Raw genomic sequence first — 20,302 nt, 5'->3', positions numbered from 1 at the left:
CTGTTCAGTTTTTGTTGGAATGTGAAGGGTTAAATGAAAGAAGCTCCATTGGCCGTCTCTGCGAGTTACTGTGAAGATAGGAGCTGATTGGTGGTCCAGCTATAAATTCACAGAGGGCCAGCTAGGGTAACTCAACGAGAGAGTAATGTCAAAGCTGTCAGAGGGACTAGGTATAAAAGTCACGGCTCGCCACTGAAACAAAGAGTTTCTTTCCGTCACAAAACCAGGAATAGGAAGTCACACTTGGAAGCAAATTGTTTCAACCTTTATTAAACATAGCTTGCAAGAGATAAATATTACAAAGTTATTTCCTCCAAAATTAGCTTATTTTTTCAATCAATGCATAATTGTCAATCAACTGGCAGTATTCAAACAGCATTATTTTCTTTTACTTTTTTGAAGACCGTTAAATATCAAGTATGTGCAAAAGGTCAGGATTGATGTAAGCAAAACGAAAAAAGGACTTCAATTAGTTTCCGGTTGGTTTCATCATCTGTTTCTGCAGATCCCACATTATACAAAAAGTCAACTGAAAATTGATAAAACTGATTGAGAAATTAAATGTTTCCCTGCATTAGCAACAACAACTAATAGAAGTAAAAAGCCCGGCAGCAGAGGAGCGCATGTGGGGTACGCTGAGGTCGGCAGGAAGTGATCACTGGTTCAGAAGCAGCTGTCCTCAGGTCTACTGGATGGAATACTAAGCGACTCTGTATCAAATGGATTTATTCCGCCAAAACAAGGTTCCCCCGGGCGCTGATAGCATTTAAACCCCTATGAAAAGTGTGAACAGGTTATCTTTGTACATCATCAGGTCACTGACATGTGGAATTATGTATATGTTTTTGCCCATGCTCTAGCCCCCACTAGAACTGGAGGGTACGTCCTAACTAAACCTTTTATGATTTTATTTGTTCAGCTTGTAAGATATCTGCTCACAGCATTTAAAGAACTTTATTAAAACATTTTTCAGAACAAATGTCCCGGTCACAGAAAAAGTGTGTATGAGACAAACTGATTTCTGGAAAACTGACTTTTTAAACATCATCTTTCCACGCTGTGATTGTAACCGGTCCACTTCATAGAATATGGTCATGTGGACAAAGGGGTCAGCAGACGTGGTTTAATGAGACGCTAAAGTCATGAGGGCTCCATGTAATCCAACACAATGAATCATCTGATGGGCAGGAAACCATTCTTCAAAGTTATTTCCAGTTTCCATGCTCCAAGAGAAGAGATCAGATGTTCACAGGTGTGATGTGAGCCGCTCTGTCTGAACCAGTGCACCCCCCTGCTAACGCTAGCTAGCCCCCGCCGAGGTGAATGCATCCAGGGAGAGCTCCAAGAAGCGGAGGGGAAAGAATCCCAAACATTTTGCACATTGTTACACAATAATACACAGTGATCACAAAACGAAATGACAAGCTTCACAATATTCATGGCTTTTTGTTTGCTTTTCTACACAATATACAACCATTTAATTTCTTTTTTCAGAACAAGGGAGGAGAAAATGCTTATGTACAATAAGTCATTATTACTTCAAACCTAGCAAATATCGTGTCATTTATTTCATAGTCAATACATTTGTTTATTTTTTAAACTGCAATAGAAAGAAAACAGAATTGAGACGTCAGAAAAAGAATGACTTCAAATTTAGATTTCAAGAAAGAATCTGAAATCCGGATACAAAGAGTGTGGGCGCATCTGCAACAGAGTCAGAGACAGGAGCTTTTTCTCAAGCTTGGCAGCAGAAGGAGACGCATGGAAAAACCATGGCTAAAATCAAATTGTGTGGCAGTAAAAAATGTATCCAAGACATTTAAAACTCATGAAAATATATCTCTACATCCAATGTCTACTGTTCCACCAAAAGGATTATTGATTCATGTTTTCTTTTTTTAATAGAATTAGCACAAATGATGTTTTCCAAGTGTACACTTAGTTTACACCCTAGGTAGTTTCAAGTCTTCCATTTCACTGGCTGTTTATCATGGGATGGTCTGATGACACACACACACACACACACACACACACACACACACACACACACACACACACACACACACACACACACACACACCACACACACACACACACACACACACACACACACACACACACACACACACACACACACACACACGCACACGATGTGGACTGATAATTGTTACATATAGTCATGGCAACACTATCAGAGACTGTATGCTGTGTGTATGCTGTATGCTGTGGCACAGCATTGGGTCAGGAAGAGAAGTGCTGAGAGAAGCCTTTAGAAGCTAGCCAGACCTTTCTGTTTTACCATTGATTTACTAAACTTTGAAAAGAGGCTCAAATAGATAGTATGCTGCTTCTGCGTTAGCAACAACACATCAACTAACAAAGAACAATTTTATTGTTAAAACGAAAATGTCGCTTAAAATGTTAGTCGTTTACTTTTAACCTGAAGTGCAGATACAAACTGAATTTTAGTACATGGACAGAAACAAATATAAAATAACACTGAGCAATGAAAAGAAGAGAGGCTGTGTTAGCTAGTTTAGCTAACTGGAGCACTAATTTAACACAGCTAGCTTCCACTATTGTAAATTATAAGCTAGCTCTTCCCTGTGAAGTGCTATAGTTTATTTTTCAATACATTTTAAATATGTGATACTTTTAGAAAAAGGTTTTAACCTGCCACCTCAACTTCTCTTGTTTTTTAGCTTCAGTTTTTGCATTGCTTGCCATTCAGCCGAACAAGCTTTAACACAACCAGAGACTACAGCCGTGCTAGCTGTGTAGCTTTAGCTACTTAGCACAGCAGTGCATTGTGCTAAATGCTAATGTCAGCATACTTACAAGCTAACAACGACAATAACAAGGTAGGTAGTCACTATTGCTAACCATGTTTCAATCTGAGTTTAGCATGTGAGCATGCTAACACTGCAGACAGCGAACAGCTGGGGCTGATGAGAATGTCTCCAGTTTGCAGGAGTTTGACCTGACAAAGTGAGAGTCTGCACAACACTTTGCAGAGGATGAAAGTGAAAGATTCCAGAATGAACTAACTGAGTGCGACGCAACCAAACATGGTTAGACATCCATCGAATACAAAGTAACTGCTGATTGTTCCATTCACACACACTTACTGCACAGAATCTGAGAAAAACATTTAGAACGGATGAATCCAACATGGCTGCCAGAGGACGTGTTGGCCAGCGTTTCCTCTGCAGTGTTGCTCTCATGTCAGTGTGACCTGTACATGCATCAGCCCGGGGGGGTCGACATGGATTGAACGTTCCATAGGTGAACAATAAATCACTGAACAGTTTTTGTCAGACATCTAGATTTATAGATTTAGCAGATGATCAATTATTAGAATGAAATGTTTCAGAACCCTGCACTGTTGTTACAACGCTTTTCACAAGGGTAGTGTGTCTGTTCAGTCAATGGAGGAGAGGTCTAAAGCACTTTCCTCCTGTAATAATCCATGCTTTTTTGGGGGAAATGTTAATGAAACTGAGTCTAAATAAAACATTTACAGAACAGGTTTACCAGTTCATGAATGAAATGTGCAAATTGGAACAGATTTGAGATCAGGGAAGAGCGTCCATGCTGTGCCCATGTGACCACCAGCCAGTATCTGAGGAGAGATATCCATGGGGACACGACTCATGTAAAGGGGGTGTTGTTGCGTCTAGTTGTGTCCCACTGATTGAACGGACAATACATTTACTTAAAGTGGATTTTTTTTCAGGATTTGGAAACCGACACTTGAGGTTCAACATTAACAGAGATCAACACTGGCAAAGGATCATTCATCATCCCATAAAACACACCGTGATGCAACCCACAATCTTCACACACCTCTGGTCGGCCATCAGCCAGCATCCAGACTCTAGCCACTCTCAATTGTAACATTCTTTACCTCCTTTAAAAAAAATGTTTTTCCAATTGGAAATATGCAAAGTGCTCCTCTGGAGTGAGGCGACTCGTGTGCAGAGCATGCACACAATGATTGATCATGTCTCTCCCATAAAAGATATAATCCACATCGTTTATTTTCTCCCTCTGAAGCTAGGTATCTATACATTATCCATACAATAGTTTCTGTTTTTAGCTTTGATGATTATTATCGTCTCCGGTGGCTAACACCTCTCAGGTACGCCACCATGTCATTAGGAGACGCCGCAAAACAAACAAACAAACAAACTAACAAAAAAAACTAAGCAAAAAAAAAAAAGAGAAGGAAAGTTGGGTGGAGGGGCCAACAATCCGAAAACTAAAATATAAGAAGAATAGGACCCAGACTTTAGGTTCCAGGTAGAGAATCTGTGGTTTGGATGCAGGAAATGTGCCTCCACCTTCAGACTTGAGTTCATTTAAAGAACATATGACGCCAAAAAGGAGCTTAGGGGTAAAAAGGGTTCAGTCTGTGCATACTGGATAACCAAAGGGTGGGGGCGGGGGAGCAGGAAGTGAGATGGACTGCCTTTCTCTGAGTGGACACTTCCCTGTGAACACTTGGGGGCTTCAGATGATCCTCCAGGATGAGCTCTCTGCAGGGTGTCAGTGCTCATGACAGACTACACCTACATCCACCAGGTGATCTGCGGGGGAGGGGCTGACAGGAAGAGTCCCCTGATGAGCCTCTGATGGGGACTGATCTTCTCTTCAGTGCACATGGGCCCCTCCTGTGGGTTCCAGATCCCCCGACTCAGGGGGAGTGAATCGAGCTTGTCAGCTGTCGGTGGTCACAGATCCTGAAACTGGCCCTTTCACCAGGGGAGAGTGGGGGTGCTCGGCCCCCGTCTGTTTGTTCCCATCAGTATTATAAACTTTGTTTCTCCAAGTTAAAGAGCTAACACTTTTTACAAAGCTGTTAAACTTTATGTTGCATAGCAACCAGAATGCACCCTGTTGATCTTCTGTTACTAGCAATAACCACGTCTTAATCCTAAGCTCTACGGTGAGTTCCTGTCACTGCCCAAAGTAAAGAGGGAATCAAAAACGGAGCGAACACGTATAAAAGAAAAAGCATAATGAGTAAACTGAAGCAAACGTGGTAGTTGCAGGTATAATAATAATAGGGCTACCAACAGCGATAATAATGGGAATTATAATTGTTAAACAACGCTGACGAAGAAGAAGAGCTGTACTATAAGAAGAACATCTGAGATGCACCGACAGTTTAGTGTCTTTGTCCGACTCGTGGGTTTCATGGGTTGGTTCAAGGTAGGCACACGGACAGGCACTGCATGCGATGGGGGGTGGTGGTCGATCTGGGAGTGCTTCAGTATGGGGTAGGAGGGCAGGATGGGGGGGGCTTCAGATGGGCTCATTTCTGTCCGCTGATGGACTGCGATATGGATCGAGGGGGGATCATGTCCAACAGGTACTCTCTCTGCCGGTCCGCTAAGCTGGAGCTCTTATGGGCCCCCACCGCCGCGGGGTTCAGATAGGCGATATTTAACCCTGTGGACACACACACACACACACACACACACACACACACACACACACACACACACACACACACACACACACACACACACACACACACACACACACACACACACACACACACACACACACACACACACACACACACACACACACACACACACACACACACACACACACACACACACACACACACACACACACACACACACACACACACACACACACACACACACACACACACACACACACACACTATTATTTACAAACAGCAGAAATAACCTTTGTAAACGAGTAGCCGCTAACAGCTAACATTAGCTTCTTCTGCTCATTTCATCACAGATTTGTCTTGTTTACAATTTAGCATTATGAGGAACAAACGTTGTGTTTCCAGAACGGGCCAATAGTCAAACGTGTGCGTATTGTAAGGGAGAGGGGGCGGTGAAGGAAACCTGCGCTTCAGATAACACAGCCCCGCAGTACTGAGATCATTTGTTATTTCCTTTCAGATTTGCACACGTAAACGGGACAGAATTTTGGCATCAACTTAGTATCAAAGTCACTGTTAATGAATCTTTAAAAGAGCGCTGTATAAAACATATCATATCAGATGTGTACTAAGATCTCATTAACATGAAATCTTCCAGCAACTAATTGAGAGGACTTAGTGAAAGCTGTGTTTGTTTGCTCTCTGCGGCTGATGTCTACTCTGAGTGAGACATCTTCATTTACAGCAACTTCAGGAGTCACATTCCTCCAGTTAAACTTTCACATACATCATATCACAGATTTGTAATGAGCCGCTTTATATTCTTGAAACAGGTTGGTGTTTGGCTCAGGTTGCCGATACAAACATACATACGTTACCTACAGTTGTTGTAATCAATGTCTGAGATGCATATTTAACCAACATAAGTAACGTCAAGTGCACAGACACAGACAGCAGCAGTACCTGGGATGTTGTAGATCTGCCGGCGGCTGTCGTGCTGCATCCTGTTGCTGCCGCTGCCCCCCCCCGCTGCCACAGTGCTTGCCGCTGGTCATCCCCATGAGGCTGCTGGCCACAGACAGCTGGGAGGCCTGGGCGAAGTTAGACAGGACGCCCCGCGCTGAGTTAGACAGGCCTCTCTGCATGGAGGCCTGGGGCTGGGGGGCCTGGGGACACAACACAAGTTTGTCATATTTTTCTATATGTTTATGTAAAATAATCACTTTTACTTTAGAACAAGTACATGTATGTAGTCGATGAATTTAATAAAATAGAACAACTTCACCATCACTGCCACACAGTGGTGCACTGCAGTACTGCATATGGTCTTTGAATAGCAGATATTTGCTTCTAACAGCTTAAAACAAGCTTACAGTGCGTTTCTCTGTTTATATCTTTAGGAATTCATTTTTACCAGCTATTAATCCTCCTAATAAAATCATGTCTGAAATCATGGTCTTTTAAGCAGCAGTCATATCTAATAGACAACTCAAATGTGAATTAAATGAAAAAATAATTAATAGATTAACCAATTTAAATGGATATAATTGTAATTAGCCACAATTATTACAGAACACATGGAACACTGGGTGAGTTCCAAATCAAGCCTCTCCTGAATACTACAGCACAGTGCAGGCTGGAGGCAGGTGGAGGGTGGGGGGGAGCGCTGCAGTGTACCTGGCGGAGTGCATGGTGTCGGATCATGGAGTCAGTCTTAGAGGCGTTGGGGCCGGTGGGGGCCGAGCTGGGGGAGAGGGCGGCCTGCTGCTGCAGCCTCTGCTCTATCTCCTGATGGGGGCCACGAGAAGAACACACATTAATACAGACAGCTCAGAGTGAGAATACAGACGTGTGGTGGTTTAGTGTGGTGGTGTGGTGTCATCACCACCACACCACGTGTAGTGTGGTGGTGTAGTGCTGACCTGCTCCTGCTGCAGGGCCTTCACAAAGGCGTTCTTCAGCCGGTTGGTGTGCTCCGCCTTCAGAGCCTTCTTCTGGTTGGAGGTCATGCACTGCTCACACAGGATCCGCCCGCTCTTCTCCTGCTTCCAGTGGGGGGTGAAGTCGGTTCTGCACTGGGCGCAGAAGAACGGCTCCATCCGGCCCAGCGTGCCTCTGAGTTTACCTGAGAGCAGCAATACGCTAACATCACATTCATCTTCAGGTTCATTTCTCCCCCCTTACTTTGGTTCTCTAGGTATTTTACCGCTCTGTTTTAACTGCTCTTACATTAACACAACAACAATTAAACATCACCAAATAAATGTTATTTAAAACCCTTTTAAGCTGTAAACAATGTCTCAGAATTAGGTTAACATGAATAACTGCAGGGAATATACAAAGAATACACACTGAAAATGTATTCCAAATGTAACATGGTTGTAGATGTGTGTGTGTGTGTGTGTGTATACTATCTGATGGATGAACATCATCTAGGGTTACCTATTCATCTTCTATAGAGGTCATCTTTGACTGGGAACACCATAGATGTTACAAAGTTGACTAAACCACTCAAAATGTTCAAATGCCTACTGTGGAGGATATCATGAGGCCTTGAGGCTATCAGATGTGAAACACAATATTTATTTGTATTGATGAAAGTAGTAAGCTGGTCAGATTTGACCCTTAATCACTTGAAGGGTTATGGAAGACATGAACAAACTATCTTCCAGTGCTTGAAGGTGAAGAGGAGCTGCTTACCCTGACTGTCGAGCACACTCTGCACCACCTCCTCCAGCCCCACCATGTAGATGAACTCGCTGTTGGCGGCAGAGGGCAGGAAGTGGAGCAGCGGGGCGGGGGGTTTGGGTGGGGGGATCTCCAGCAGGGTCTTCTCCAGCTGCTTCCTCAGGGCCAGCTTGGCAGCCGCCTGGCTGCTGGCCTGGTCTGCGATGGAGCTGACTCCGCCCGCCGAGCTGGACATGGTGGAGGGGCTGACGGCCGAAGCCCCACCCATACCCCCCCCGGCTGCTGCCGCTGCCTGCATGTGGGCCAGGTTCATGTACATGGCACTGGAGCCTGAGCGCTGGGAGGCTGCCACCTGCTGGCTGGCCTGCAGGGAGACACACATTCTCTGATGCTAAGCAGAGGAGAGCCACACTTTACCCTTCTGTCACCAGCTGACACAGTAAATACATTCTCCTGGCCTCGCTCAGGTTCAGGTTGTGGCTACAAGTTGCCCTTTAGAGTTCTCATCTACTGTATAGTGTAGTTTCCAGCTCATAGAGTCCTATCGTGAACCGTGAGATGTTCAGTACCTCATAGTTTTATGTCGGAAATGTATAGTACGGTCCCACATAGAAACTGCTGGATGCTAACCTGCATATGTTGGGCAATTTGGACCATTAGTTTAAGTTGAGAGTCAGTCCACTGGGAGTACAAATAATTTCTGGTTAAAACTGCCATTTATATCCTGAAAAGGTCTGAAATGGACTACACATCCTCAATAACCTCCAAAACCACTCCAAAATTGTCAAAATCAGCCAAGACATCTAACTATTGTCCACATAGGCTATAATGGTTATTAATGCTAATTAACATACATTATACTAATGGTCCAAATTGCCCAACATATGGAAGTTAGCATCCGGCAGTTTCTATGCTGGGGACCCTACTATACATTTCTAACAGTGCTGGCAACTAGACATGTATGTGTTATTATTTGTACATGATTTATGACTGGATGTCATGCTGCGGACAGTGATGGTGTTCTACCTCTAAATGGATTTGTTCAACTAGTTCTTAGCTTTCTATTAAGGCCGAATAATGATTCAAGCTCCCGGAGCAGGAGCCAAGACCCTCACTCACTACACTCTCAGACAACATATCTCTCAGAGGGAAGATGATAGAAGGGTCCCCTATATTTGCTTGATAGATATTTCCAGGATATTAAACTAAGAAGCTAATCAGTTAAAGATTTAAGCTAACTGTAAAGCATATAAATCACAGTCAAAAACAAGTTCAAACAAATAGATTGATAGCAGCTAACGTTAAAGCAACAGATCACAGTGTAAAGCTAACTAGCAATAGCACACCTACAACCCTGGAAATCAGGGCAGCTCTTTATTCACCCTTAAAATCGTTCAATCCAAAAGCAGCATGTGTATACATTCAGGCAGGGGCGGATCTACCGGGGTGGCATGGGGTGGCAACTGCCACCCTAAACAATAGCCTTGCCACCCCAGCTGCCACCCCAGTTGGCATCTTTGTTTTGAAAGAAAAGTTGTGGCTCATCAGACATTTATGAGAGAAAGTCTCTAATGTCCGAGTGCAAGTGAATGCAGCACAAGATGCACGTCATGTAACCCCTCCCCCGGTCCTGGCGCGAGAGTGGAAATATGATTGGTGGCGAATTCACTTGAACGGGGGGACGGCGCAAAACGAGAAGCATTCGGACCCAAGCACTGAAGGAATGAGGTAGTTGCGGTCTACAATGACAGAGAAGAGACTGTCAGTTTGGCTGTACTCAGCATTGAATCAAAACGCACTACAGCTGTTGATCTTAATAAGTTTGTGAGGCGTTTTGCTGAACAAAATAGTAATCGCCGCATTCAGCTGTAATAGACGTGCCAACTTGATGCTCTGCTCACGGATGACTCGATGAGAATAACAAACTGTTAAGATGATGACCTTGTATGCGTGAATATATTTTTTTCTTTGAGGGGGTCTGCCCCCAAAAAACAGTTTTAAGTCCTGAGAAAGTAAAATAAGACGGTGTGTAAAACTACACTGCCCATCCAACAGAAAGTAACCACTTTGATTGAACTAGGCCAGTAGGTAAGGACCTTCCACTGGATCATAACTGCAGCGATGTTTATGTTTTAGCTGAATACACGTTTTCTAACCCTAACTGATGCAGTTAGTCACTTCTTTAGTGTTTGTTCTTTCTGATGTAAAGTCAAGGTTGTAACTGTATATCAATAATGATATAATTACTTGTCTTTAACATTTGAAGGAGGGTGAGCAAGCATCTTGATGAACATTCATCATTAACTCCTCCAAAAAATATAGTTTATTCAATAATAAATGAATATGTGAATCATAACAGTTCTTCACTATATCTGTAAAGCGTCTTTGAGCACCTGTAAAAACGCTAACAAATTAAATCTATTATTATTACTATTTATTAACAGTGATTGACAGCTGATAGGAATAATATGATTGTTAATAGTATCATATTCATTCAGACAAACATCGATGAGACAGTTAATTAATGTACTTATTGCAGCAGTCTGCATAGATTTGGTACCCCTACTGGTCTAAGAGTGAGACAAACTCATTCAGTTAAAATTCATTAAATTACGTCTGCCACCTTGTAAGGCTTTACTGATGTGCCACAATAATATCACCTATGTGATTGAGTTAAAATATTAATATTGTGGCTTTCCAAGTTAACATTGATTGTAGGGGTGTAACGGTTCACAAACATTTCGGTTCGGTACGTACCTCGGTTTTTAGGTCACGGTTCGGTTCGGTACGTTTTCAGTACAGCAGAAAAAATTATCACAAAACATTAAATATTATTTTTAAATTATTATTAAACTGCGACTAATGTATTCAAATAAATACAAAATATAGTAAAATAAACATTAAGGTGCAGCATTTCGATGAGCTGAAATAATCTGTATTTGAACTGTACTAGTACCTAAGCAGCCAGCTTGACATTAGGACTTGCTTGTCATTGTATTTTCATGTTGTTTAAAGAAAGATGAACTTGTCCACATTGCTTGCTGAAAGGGCAGATCTGCTGGCACTAACAATGTCTCCTGCTGTGGAGAACACCCTCTCTAGGGACAGTGGTAGCAGATACAGCCAGGTAGCGCTTTGCTAACATGGCAACATAAGGATACTTGGCGTTTGTAATAGCTTTGGCTCGGTCTGAACTCTCTGCGAGTGGTGGAGGCTTACATGCTAGCGGGAGTTGGGTTTGCACTTCAGTCTTTTTTCTTTTGGTACCGGTGATATTCACATTCGGGTGATGCCTTTTCAAATGAGTGTGATGTATTGCCAGCCGCGTAACCAATTTTAGTTGAACAATGCCGACAAACAGCTTTGGTTCGGTCCACCTGTCTTTGTCCTTCATCCTTGTACGTAACTGCGAAACCAAAATGTTCCCAAACCGGAGACTTCAATGATGCTGGAGGATTTTCAGCTCAACTTTATCTGCGTTCACCATTTCGACAGTTCCTCAAATTACTGACTACATTTGAACGCATCCCTGTGACCAGCTCTCATAGTATGCCTCTCGTCCAATGAAATGACTTGGTCGCTCTATGATATAGATTACTTCCAGAAAGTTGTTCATGTTCTCAATTTTTTACGTTTAACGCTATATTCGTTCGGTACACACGTGTACCGAACCGAAGGGCCCGTACCGAATAATTTCAGTACGGGTACGTGTACCGTTACATCCCTAATTGATTGATATGATTGCGATTTAAAATCAGCATATACTTCTGTCAGGGGATGCCACCCCTCAAAATCTCCTGCCACCCTCTTGCCACCCCATGAATATTTGTCAAGATCCGCCCCTGCATTCAGGTCATATCTTGTGGCAGCTGTATTTGGCCCTTCATAGTGTATATTTGACAGATAGTCTGCAGATATATATCTTTCACTGTCATTATGTATATATATATATATATATATTTTACTTTGAAGTTTGGTTTTATTTGTTATTTGAGATGCTTCTATTCTATGTTTGTTTATTCTCTATTCTTTAACATGTTCACATTAAGTGCAAAGCCTTTTTGACATGCTGCTGTGACAAACATTTCCCAAATTGGGATCAATAAATTCAATCTTATCTTATTTTAAACCTTTGGCAGCTAGTGTAGCATAGCAGCACTAATGCTAGTTAAGGATGTGATAATGTACATGTACATTTAAGTACAAGCTTAACGTATCCTATTTTCTAACGTATCCCGTTAAACAGTATCATCATCACACATTGTTTTAACCATGACTAGCTGGTAGTCCACAGCAGACAGAGCACACAGTGATGGAGGGGCCTACCTGCTGGTAGCTGACGGCATTGGCCATGCTGGAGCTGGAGCGGGACATCCCGGGCTTAGAGGACAGTCTCTGGCCCTGCAGCTGGGAGGGGTTGGGGGCTATCACTCTCTGAGACATCAGCATGGGGGGCAGGTTAGCATTGGCTGCTGACCTGATAACCGTGTGACCCTAGAGAGAGGAAACAGCAGAGAGTTCATGAAAGGCTCTCAGTTCAGGAGACACCAATATCCTGCTCCTCTTCCAACACACACACACACACACACACACACACACACACACACACACACACACACACACACACACACACACACACACACACACACACACACACACACACACACACACACACACACACACACACACACACACACACACAACACACACACACACACACACACACACACACACACACCACACACACACACATCCACACACACACACACACACACACACACACACACACACACACACACACACACACCACAACACACACACACAGCACACACACACACACATCAACACACTACCACACACACAACACTTACAACACACAGCGACAGCACACACACACACATCACACAAACTAACACACACCACACACCAACACACACCACACACCTACACATCATTTTCTTATTATTAACTTAGTTCTTGTATATTTGACAACAGCTCCCTCTAAAATAATCACCTCAAGATTTTTTCAACAACTTATCAAGAGCCACTCAAGCACAGACCAGGATTACCTGGTTTTGTGCTTGGTCGTTCAATATTGAAGAGACAAAGTCTATTCTAAAACCAAGCTTAACCAAAAGTCCACTGGTGATTTTAATATTGGATTTCAATTCATTTTAGACTCACAGGAGACATATTTAGAAAAAGAATGGAAAATTCAAATATTGGTCAGACTCTGATAGCACTTACTTTATTTCCCACAATGAATATTTTCCTTAACACCCAGACTGCTAAATATTGTAGTCATTTACTCAGACTTAACTTATCTCCTACAGATACACTAAAGACATTCTACTACACAAGTGTACTGACCCAGGAAGTACTAACCATGAGCCGTAAACTGACCTTAGAGTGACCCTCTACTTTGAGCTTATTTCCCCTCCTTATTCAAGCAGGACTAATGTGTTGTTGAAGCAGCAGGCAGAACTACAAATGCAGTCCATGGTTGATAGTTGTTAACGTGTATGGCAGACAGACCTGTGCCGTGCGGAGGTTCTGGGGCTCCGGGTTGTGCATGCCCGGCCTCACAGGCAGCTTCCCCAGGCCCTGAGAGCTGTGCATGGGGGGGGGCCTGCACAGAGGAGGCAGCGTTCTGCACCACGGGGACCTGAGGACAGCAGACAGCGTTAACAGGGGATTCCTGCAAACTTATGTGTGTCTGAGCTTTAACTTCATCATATTACAGTAAACTTAAAGCACACATTAGAACTCAAGTCAGCAGTTGAATCCCAATCATTCACATATCTTCTGGTCATGTATAAAAGTACAGGCATTTTCAGAGTTACTCAGACTCTGGAAGAGAATATAAGGTGATGAGATTCCCTGTGACCCCAGGGTTATGTATCTGGGCGTGATTCTGGAGTATAATTGGAAAGGAAGACCTCTATAAAAAAGGCCATCACAAGGACCTGTTTAAAGAGTGAGCCTCCTGGACTGGGTCAGAGGCTGGACGTTGTAGAAGAGATATTGACTATGAAAAGACTGACCTACTGTCTAAGGACTGAGGCAGTGAACAGCGCTGGGAGAAATGGACGGTAGACAAGGAAAAAGAAAGGCTGTAAATGTGGAGTAGTATGCTTAGGTTTTTCTTTCTCTTATTTTCAGTATCTATGTATTTGTGTGTATTGGAAAATAAATAGTTTCAAAACAAACAAAACGCAGGAGTTAACACACTCCACAGCAGGTGGATGTTGGAGTGAGCTCTGCACTGACCTTCTGCACCACGTTCTCCTTCTGCATCTGACTCTGCCGGAGCTTCTTGAGCAGCACCAGGCGGGCCTCCTCCAGACGCAGCTCCTCCCTCAGAGCCTTGATCATCTGCTGCCTCTCTTCCCCCGTCTTCCCCTGGAACACACACAGCATCAGTCAGACATGGTGTCCACATGGCTAACCCTAGCTAACACGCAGCTGAGAGCGAAAGATAAACCTTTCAATCAAAAACGAGTTAAAGTAGATGTTTCTTCATTTGAATGAATGATGTATTTCCTGGGTGATTTGTGATGAGGATCTTATGCTCACTGTTTATTGTGGGCCCTGTTATGCTTTTGGGAGTGTTTCCTCTCCTGTAATGTGTTGGGTTTAATATGTTTTAGCGCATGTAAATGGTCTGCAAAGACTACAATCCCTGTGTTTCCTGCAGAGGGAGTTCCTGAACATCAGCAGAATAGGGCCCCTTTCATTTCTACTGTTCTTCTTATTGATATTTTTCATCGTTGATGAATCGTGATTTCCCATGTTATGTGCCAGAGATAGCCCTGTGTAGGAAATGTTTGTTGGTGCTCTATAGTTTTAAAATTCTTACTAATGCTTTAATATACAGATCAGTGAAGAGCCTTCACAGTGCTGCTGTTCAGTACCTTGAACAGGTCCAGGTTGGCCTGGTGCAGGCGCTCCTCAGGGCGCGGCGTTGTTCTGGGACTGGACGCCTCATTGTCTGACAGGATGATGACGTCTGGAGACGGAGTCCGTCTGTCATGCTCAGCCTCGCTACAGGAACAACAAAAAGGTCCGTCAACTTCTGGAGCATCTGAAATGTTCATTTTCAATCCCAGAATGTGACCTGCTGGGGGAAGAGGATGTGAGGAGCACTGCACTCTGTCAGGGAGGCCTTCAACATCACTGTTGGCAACCTTCCATTACGTTATATCAGGAATTGCCTTTTTTACTTCATTAAAGCTGATAAATAGATTAGTCTATCACACTTTGTTATGTTTGTTACACCGTTATTTGAGTGAACCATTTTTGTGAGTGTACATTTGAGCACATTACATTTCATTTAGCTAATACTTTTAACCAAAGCAGCTCACAAACACTTGAACACAGCCGACATGCATACAGGAGTAATTATGGGACCTGTTGATTGCCGGGGCGGGTTGGTAGAAGGCCCTATAAATGAGGCCTCAGTTCTGTCTGGGGGAGGTTTTAGGGAAATGTGTCAAAAGATGCACACAATATATTATAGTCCATTGGATGATTTGGTGTAGGTCATTGTTTATAATATCATAATGTATTATTGTGTGATCACAATTGGTTGGATTAGTTGGGTCACATGGATATGGGCGTGACTCATAGTGAACATAACCAACCTGTGTGAGTGTGTCGCTGTATTTTTTGATGGCCCACTTTCAAAAGCTTGGTTATTCTGATTATACATTTTGTGCATAGTCTAATATTTTGATGATTCAAATTAAGATCTGTTCAACACATGTTTGATTCTCAGCATCATACAAAGCCATCCAGGCCCGACCTCAGCCTCTCAGTGACTTGTGTTGTTCCCTCAAGTCCAGCCAAACATTTAGCTTCAATCAAGCTATCTTCTATTTAATAATCTCACAGTCTCTACTGACTCCCTGGCATAATACATACTATGCCTATTTAATAAGTGCACATCACTTAATCTACAAACAACACATTTGGCCTTCAAAAAACTTTAAACATTTTTCCAGTTCCAGTGTTGGCATAGTTAGTGTTGGCAGAGCAGATGTGACATTTGAATAGCACAGAGCCACCATGCTTGTTATCAGCTCTCTGGTTCTTTGAACACGTTCTCCTCACCATCTCCTCCCAGCGCTCATGTCCACCGGCTCATCCATCATGTTCTCCTTCCCGTTCTTACTGGCTCCAATATGGCTGCCGTGGCCCGTCAGCCTCAGACTCCCGTTCATCTTTTCCTCGTAGGCGCCTCCCATGAGGCTCTGGTGGTGGAGGCTACTGGCTCCGGGCCCCTTCCCTTCCCCCAGGGGCCCCCCGACCTCCAGGGCTGCTAGGTCAGCGAGGTCTTTGCGTTTGAGTAGAGCCAGCATCTTGAGGCGCTCCATGGCCTCGTGGCCCTCCATTTTGAGGCGTTTGGCCAGAGCCTCCTCTCGCTCGCTAGGGGACTCCAAGCCTCGTTTCAGCAGGTTGAGCCTCAGCGCCTCCTCAGACATCCGCTCCATCCTGCAGGTCAGCAGGGACACAGGGGTTAGCAGGGACACAGGGGTTAGTAGGGACACAGGGGTCAGCAGGGACACAGGGGTCAGCAGGGACACAGGGGTCAGCAGGGACACAGGGGTCAGCAGGGACACAGGGGTCAGCAGGGACACAAGGGTCAGCAGGGACACAGGGGTCACCTACCAGCTCATAGAGTCCTATAGTGAACCCGGAAGTTAAGTTTTATGTTATAAATGTATAGTAGGGTCCACAGCACATAGAAACTGCCGGATGCTAACTTGAATATGTTGGGTAATTTGCACCATTAGCTAAAGTTGCATTAATTAGCATGAATTGCCATTATATTATGGGAGGGTATATGCAGGAGTCAAATGTAATACCTTTCCATACATTTTAAGACCTCATCGCCACTTTGAGTTTTAACCGGTTACCTTGACGACACACTTCACCTCACATTGACTATATACAGCATTGATTGTCCTTCCTCCTTATCTTCCAACCATTTGGACACAGACTTGCATTTCCCCATAAAGATGTTGTTTAACAACCGGCGTAAACGGACCTTCGCGCTATCACGCAGTGAGAGTGCGATGTCCTGTTCAGATGACGTCAAACCCAACGGGATGCCATCAATAAACTACACAGAATCACACTACACACCTACGCCATGACTACATTCAGGCAGACTGTAGAATACAACCTCTTTGGACCATTTATATACTTATTGAAAACAAGCTACAAAATGCAATACCTTGGAAAATGCCGTTTAATACTTTTTAATAGCCTTCATTTTCGCTAAATTGATTCATCAACTTTTAATACTTTTTAAGACCCCCTATATGGGGACAATAGTCAAAAAAAATGTTGGCCGATTTGGACCTTAGGATTGGACAGATTGCCTATTTATTTTTAAGAAAGTTGTCCACAGTAGAGATAATCATCTAAATGTTGTGCTCTCTATATCCAATGGTCGCAACAGTCATCCTTGTAATCAAAATCAGCTCACTGGGAGAAAAAATATGGCCACTTTCTGGTTAAAACTGCCATTTTTGTTCCTGAAAATGTCAGAAATGGATTCAGCATCCTCAATAACACCAAAACCACTCCAAGATTGTCCAAATCAACCAAGCCATCTTTTCTGCCTAGGCTTTAATGCCATTCATGCTAATTAGCACAACTTATGCTAATTGTGCAAATTGCCCATCATATGCAGGTTAGCATCCGGCAGTTTCTATGTGCTGGAGACCCTACTATACATTTCTAACATAACACTCAACATTTCTGCGTTCAGTATGCTGGCAAATAGACTGGTATACCCTCAAACAATACAAACTTGCAATCTTGTGCAATAAACCTGCAATGTGCAATTTAGATCATTTTTGGGCAATTGTATTTAGCAATGATCAGTTTCATGTGTAAAACATACATTCATTATAAATGTCCCAATTTGTTTTACTATGTCTCAATATCGTAATATGTTACTTATGCCACTTAGTTTTTTTTGTATTGCTGCTACTCATATTTTAGCCATGGCTGTGTACTGAGTTTAATCACTTTGAAGTACAGTTATGCTCCAAAACAGACTTACTGCTTTAAGTGTCTGCATTATTGTGGATGTCTACACAGAATTGAGGAATCTGCTTTTTGCTGTTATCAAAGACTGGTGCAGACATGAGTCATAAACCTGGAAATAAGTCAGCATTTTAGCCCTTCCTGGTCCTTCAATTTTCTTGAACATGTTTGTAGTTAGATAAGATCTGTAGTAAACACAAGCTGAAGAGATGTCACGTTTTGTTCAACGACATTAATTACATAAATTAAAGGTCACATGTCATGGCCATTTCCACTGATCATAATTCCATTGTTGAGGTCTACTAGAATAGGTTTACATTGTTCAATGTTCCAAACTCACATTGGTTTCGCATACAGCATCTCTGTATAGTATGTGTATTCAGCAGTATTCACTCTCTCCACTAAACGGCTCGTTGCAGCTCTTGCCCCCCCCTCCCTGTGAGCCCAGTGTGCTCCGATTGGTCGGGACCAGTCGGGACGTTGTGAATCGCGCTGAGCTCCGTGGAGGTGTGATTTCCTTGTTTAGCGATACACAGCGAAACACAGCCAAACTCACCCTGAGCACACACAAAGTCACAGCCGAAGTAAAAACAATAAGTGTGGCTTGATATTGAGTAAGAAAAAGGTTGATAAACGGTGTGAAAATGGGTCTGCAGAGAGAATTTCGCCGCGATCCCAACTGTCTGTTATCAGCCAGGGAGGAGAGATCAGCAGAGCTGCATGCACTGAGTGTGTGAGGAAGTCCGTGGATTGGTCAATTTGGACCAATCAGCGGGGACTTAACGTAACGGCTCCGCGGACGTAACGTAACGGCTCCACGGATTGGTCAATTTCTTTCCGGGGACGACATGACATCATGATGTACCCGGAAGAATCAAATGGACAGTGACGTATCTCCAATGAGGCGTTTTGGGGAGGTATTTTCTGTGTTAGAGTTTTACTCGCTACATGGTGTACTTTGAGGGTTTTGACTCTGCACACCGTTTACATGCATAAAAACCTTCATAACACACAAGGGGACGGGTAATAACCGGAAAAGCATGACATGTGACATTTAAGGCGAGACATGGCAGGCAAAAACATTGTTTTTCAAGTACTGGTCAATTTTGAGATTTTGTGCTATTTTGATTCTATAACATGTTTTCTTTCAGGCTTTTGGAAGGAAAACGTACAAAATACACATTTAAGTGTTTATTTTACTATAGTTTGTCTATTTGCGTCTGTAGATTTCTCCTAAATTCACCAAAAGTTAGCATTCTAACGTAACATAAAGTACCGCGACCGCTGTGTGCACCATGTCAACAGAGGTATCGCTGGAAAGCTCCGTCTCTCCTGCACAATCTCATCAGATCCAAATATGGTCATTTCCTTTGTATCAGCAACCAATCGTGAAAGTACGAAGGGGTCTTAAACCAATAAACGAAATCTCATTGGCTGGTGTCAATTTCTGACAACGTGATTTGTTCAGATGCGTCACGTGATGTGCTAAAACACTTCCTGGTTAGCTTTCCGCTAGAAATTGAAATCTCAAAATGCCAAAAGAACGGCGAAAAAAACGTTCACAGAGAAGACAACAACAATTGTCACTTGCACGAAGCAAGGTTATACAAAACACAAATGACCCCGAACATGAAATACCTTCACGGAGTGCGTCGATGCGCAAGCTGTCATCCAAAGAACAGGAGGGTTTAGCTAGCGCCTCACTGCAATCTTTAAAGGTTGTTTTCTCAAAATGAGTTTTTTCTCCTACTCTCAGTTCGAAATGTCAACTTCAGTAGCACGTAGAGACACCAAACCTTCCAGTTATATTCCTATCAATATTATGAAGGCTTTTACAGAAGGGTTTGTTCATATATAATTCATAGCCTGAATTATACAACATTGTATACCTAAACACATGGCGAAAATTGATATTTTAGGGCTGTTGACAGTATTTTCTGATTTATGGAATGATAAAAAGAGATATCCAATATCCCTTCTGTAAAAGCCTTAGATACTAATATGACTACAAAATGAAACAAGAATTTTGAACCTGGCTTTATCCAAAGTTCAGATTTCGATTCCTGAAATGTGTTACTTAAAATATGTGCATATTTAATGAAATAATGGGTAATTTGCATATTT

At 43.0% G+C, this 20,302-nt stretch overlaps 1 protein-coding gene across 1 annotated transcript in view; it reads right to left on the bottom strand.

The window, feature by feature from the left end:
* Window positions 1-243: 243 nt before the first annotated feature.
* The window catches only part of gatad2b (GATA zinc finger domain containing 2B), a 60,996-nt gene continuing 40,937 nt past the window's right edge, over window positions 244-20,302 (bottom strand). Inside the window, 12 exon segments of the mRNA XM_034229160.1 lie at window positions 244-5,454; window positions 6,395-6,450; window positions 6,452-6,597; window positions 7,109-7,219; window positions 7,354-7,556; window positions 8,132-8,483; window positions 12,446-12,613; window positions 13,655-13,747; window positions 13,749-13,784; window positions 14,390-14,521; window positions 15,034-15,163; window positions 16,232-16,612. Coding sequence (XP_034085051.1) covers window positions 5,318-5,454; window positions 6,395-6,450; window positions 6,452-6,597; window positions 7,109-7,219; window positions 7,354-7,556; window positions 8,132-8,483; window positions 12,446-12,613; window positions 13,655-13,747; window positions 13,749-13,784; window positions 14,390-14,521; window positions 15,034-15,163; window positions 16,232-16,611 — 1,944 coding nt within the window. The 5' untranslated portion in view covers window position 16,612 and the 3' untranslated portion in view covers window positions 244-5,317.

The sequence above is a fragment of the Gymnodraco acuticeps genome, unplaced genomic scaffold, assembly GCF_902827175.1.
Source record: "Gymnodraco acuticeps unplaced genomic scaffold, fGymAcu1.1, whole genome shotgun sequence".
Taxonomy (NCBI): Eukaryota; Metazoa; Chordata; class Actinopteri; order Perciformes; family Bathydraconidae; genus Gymnodraco; species Gymnodraco acuticeps.
This window is presented reverse-complemented; position numbering and strand designations above follow the sequence as displayed.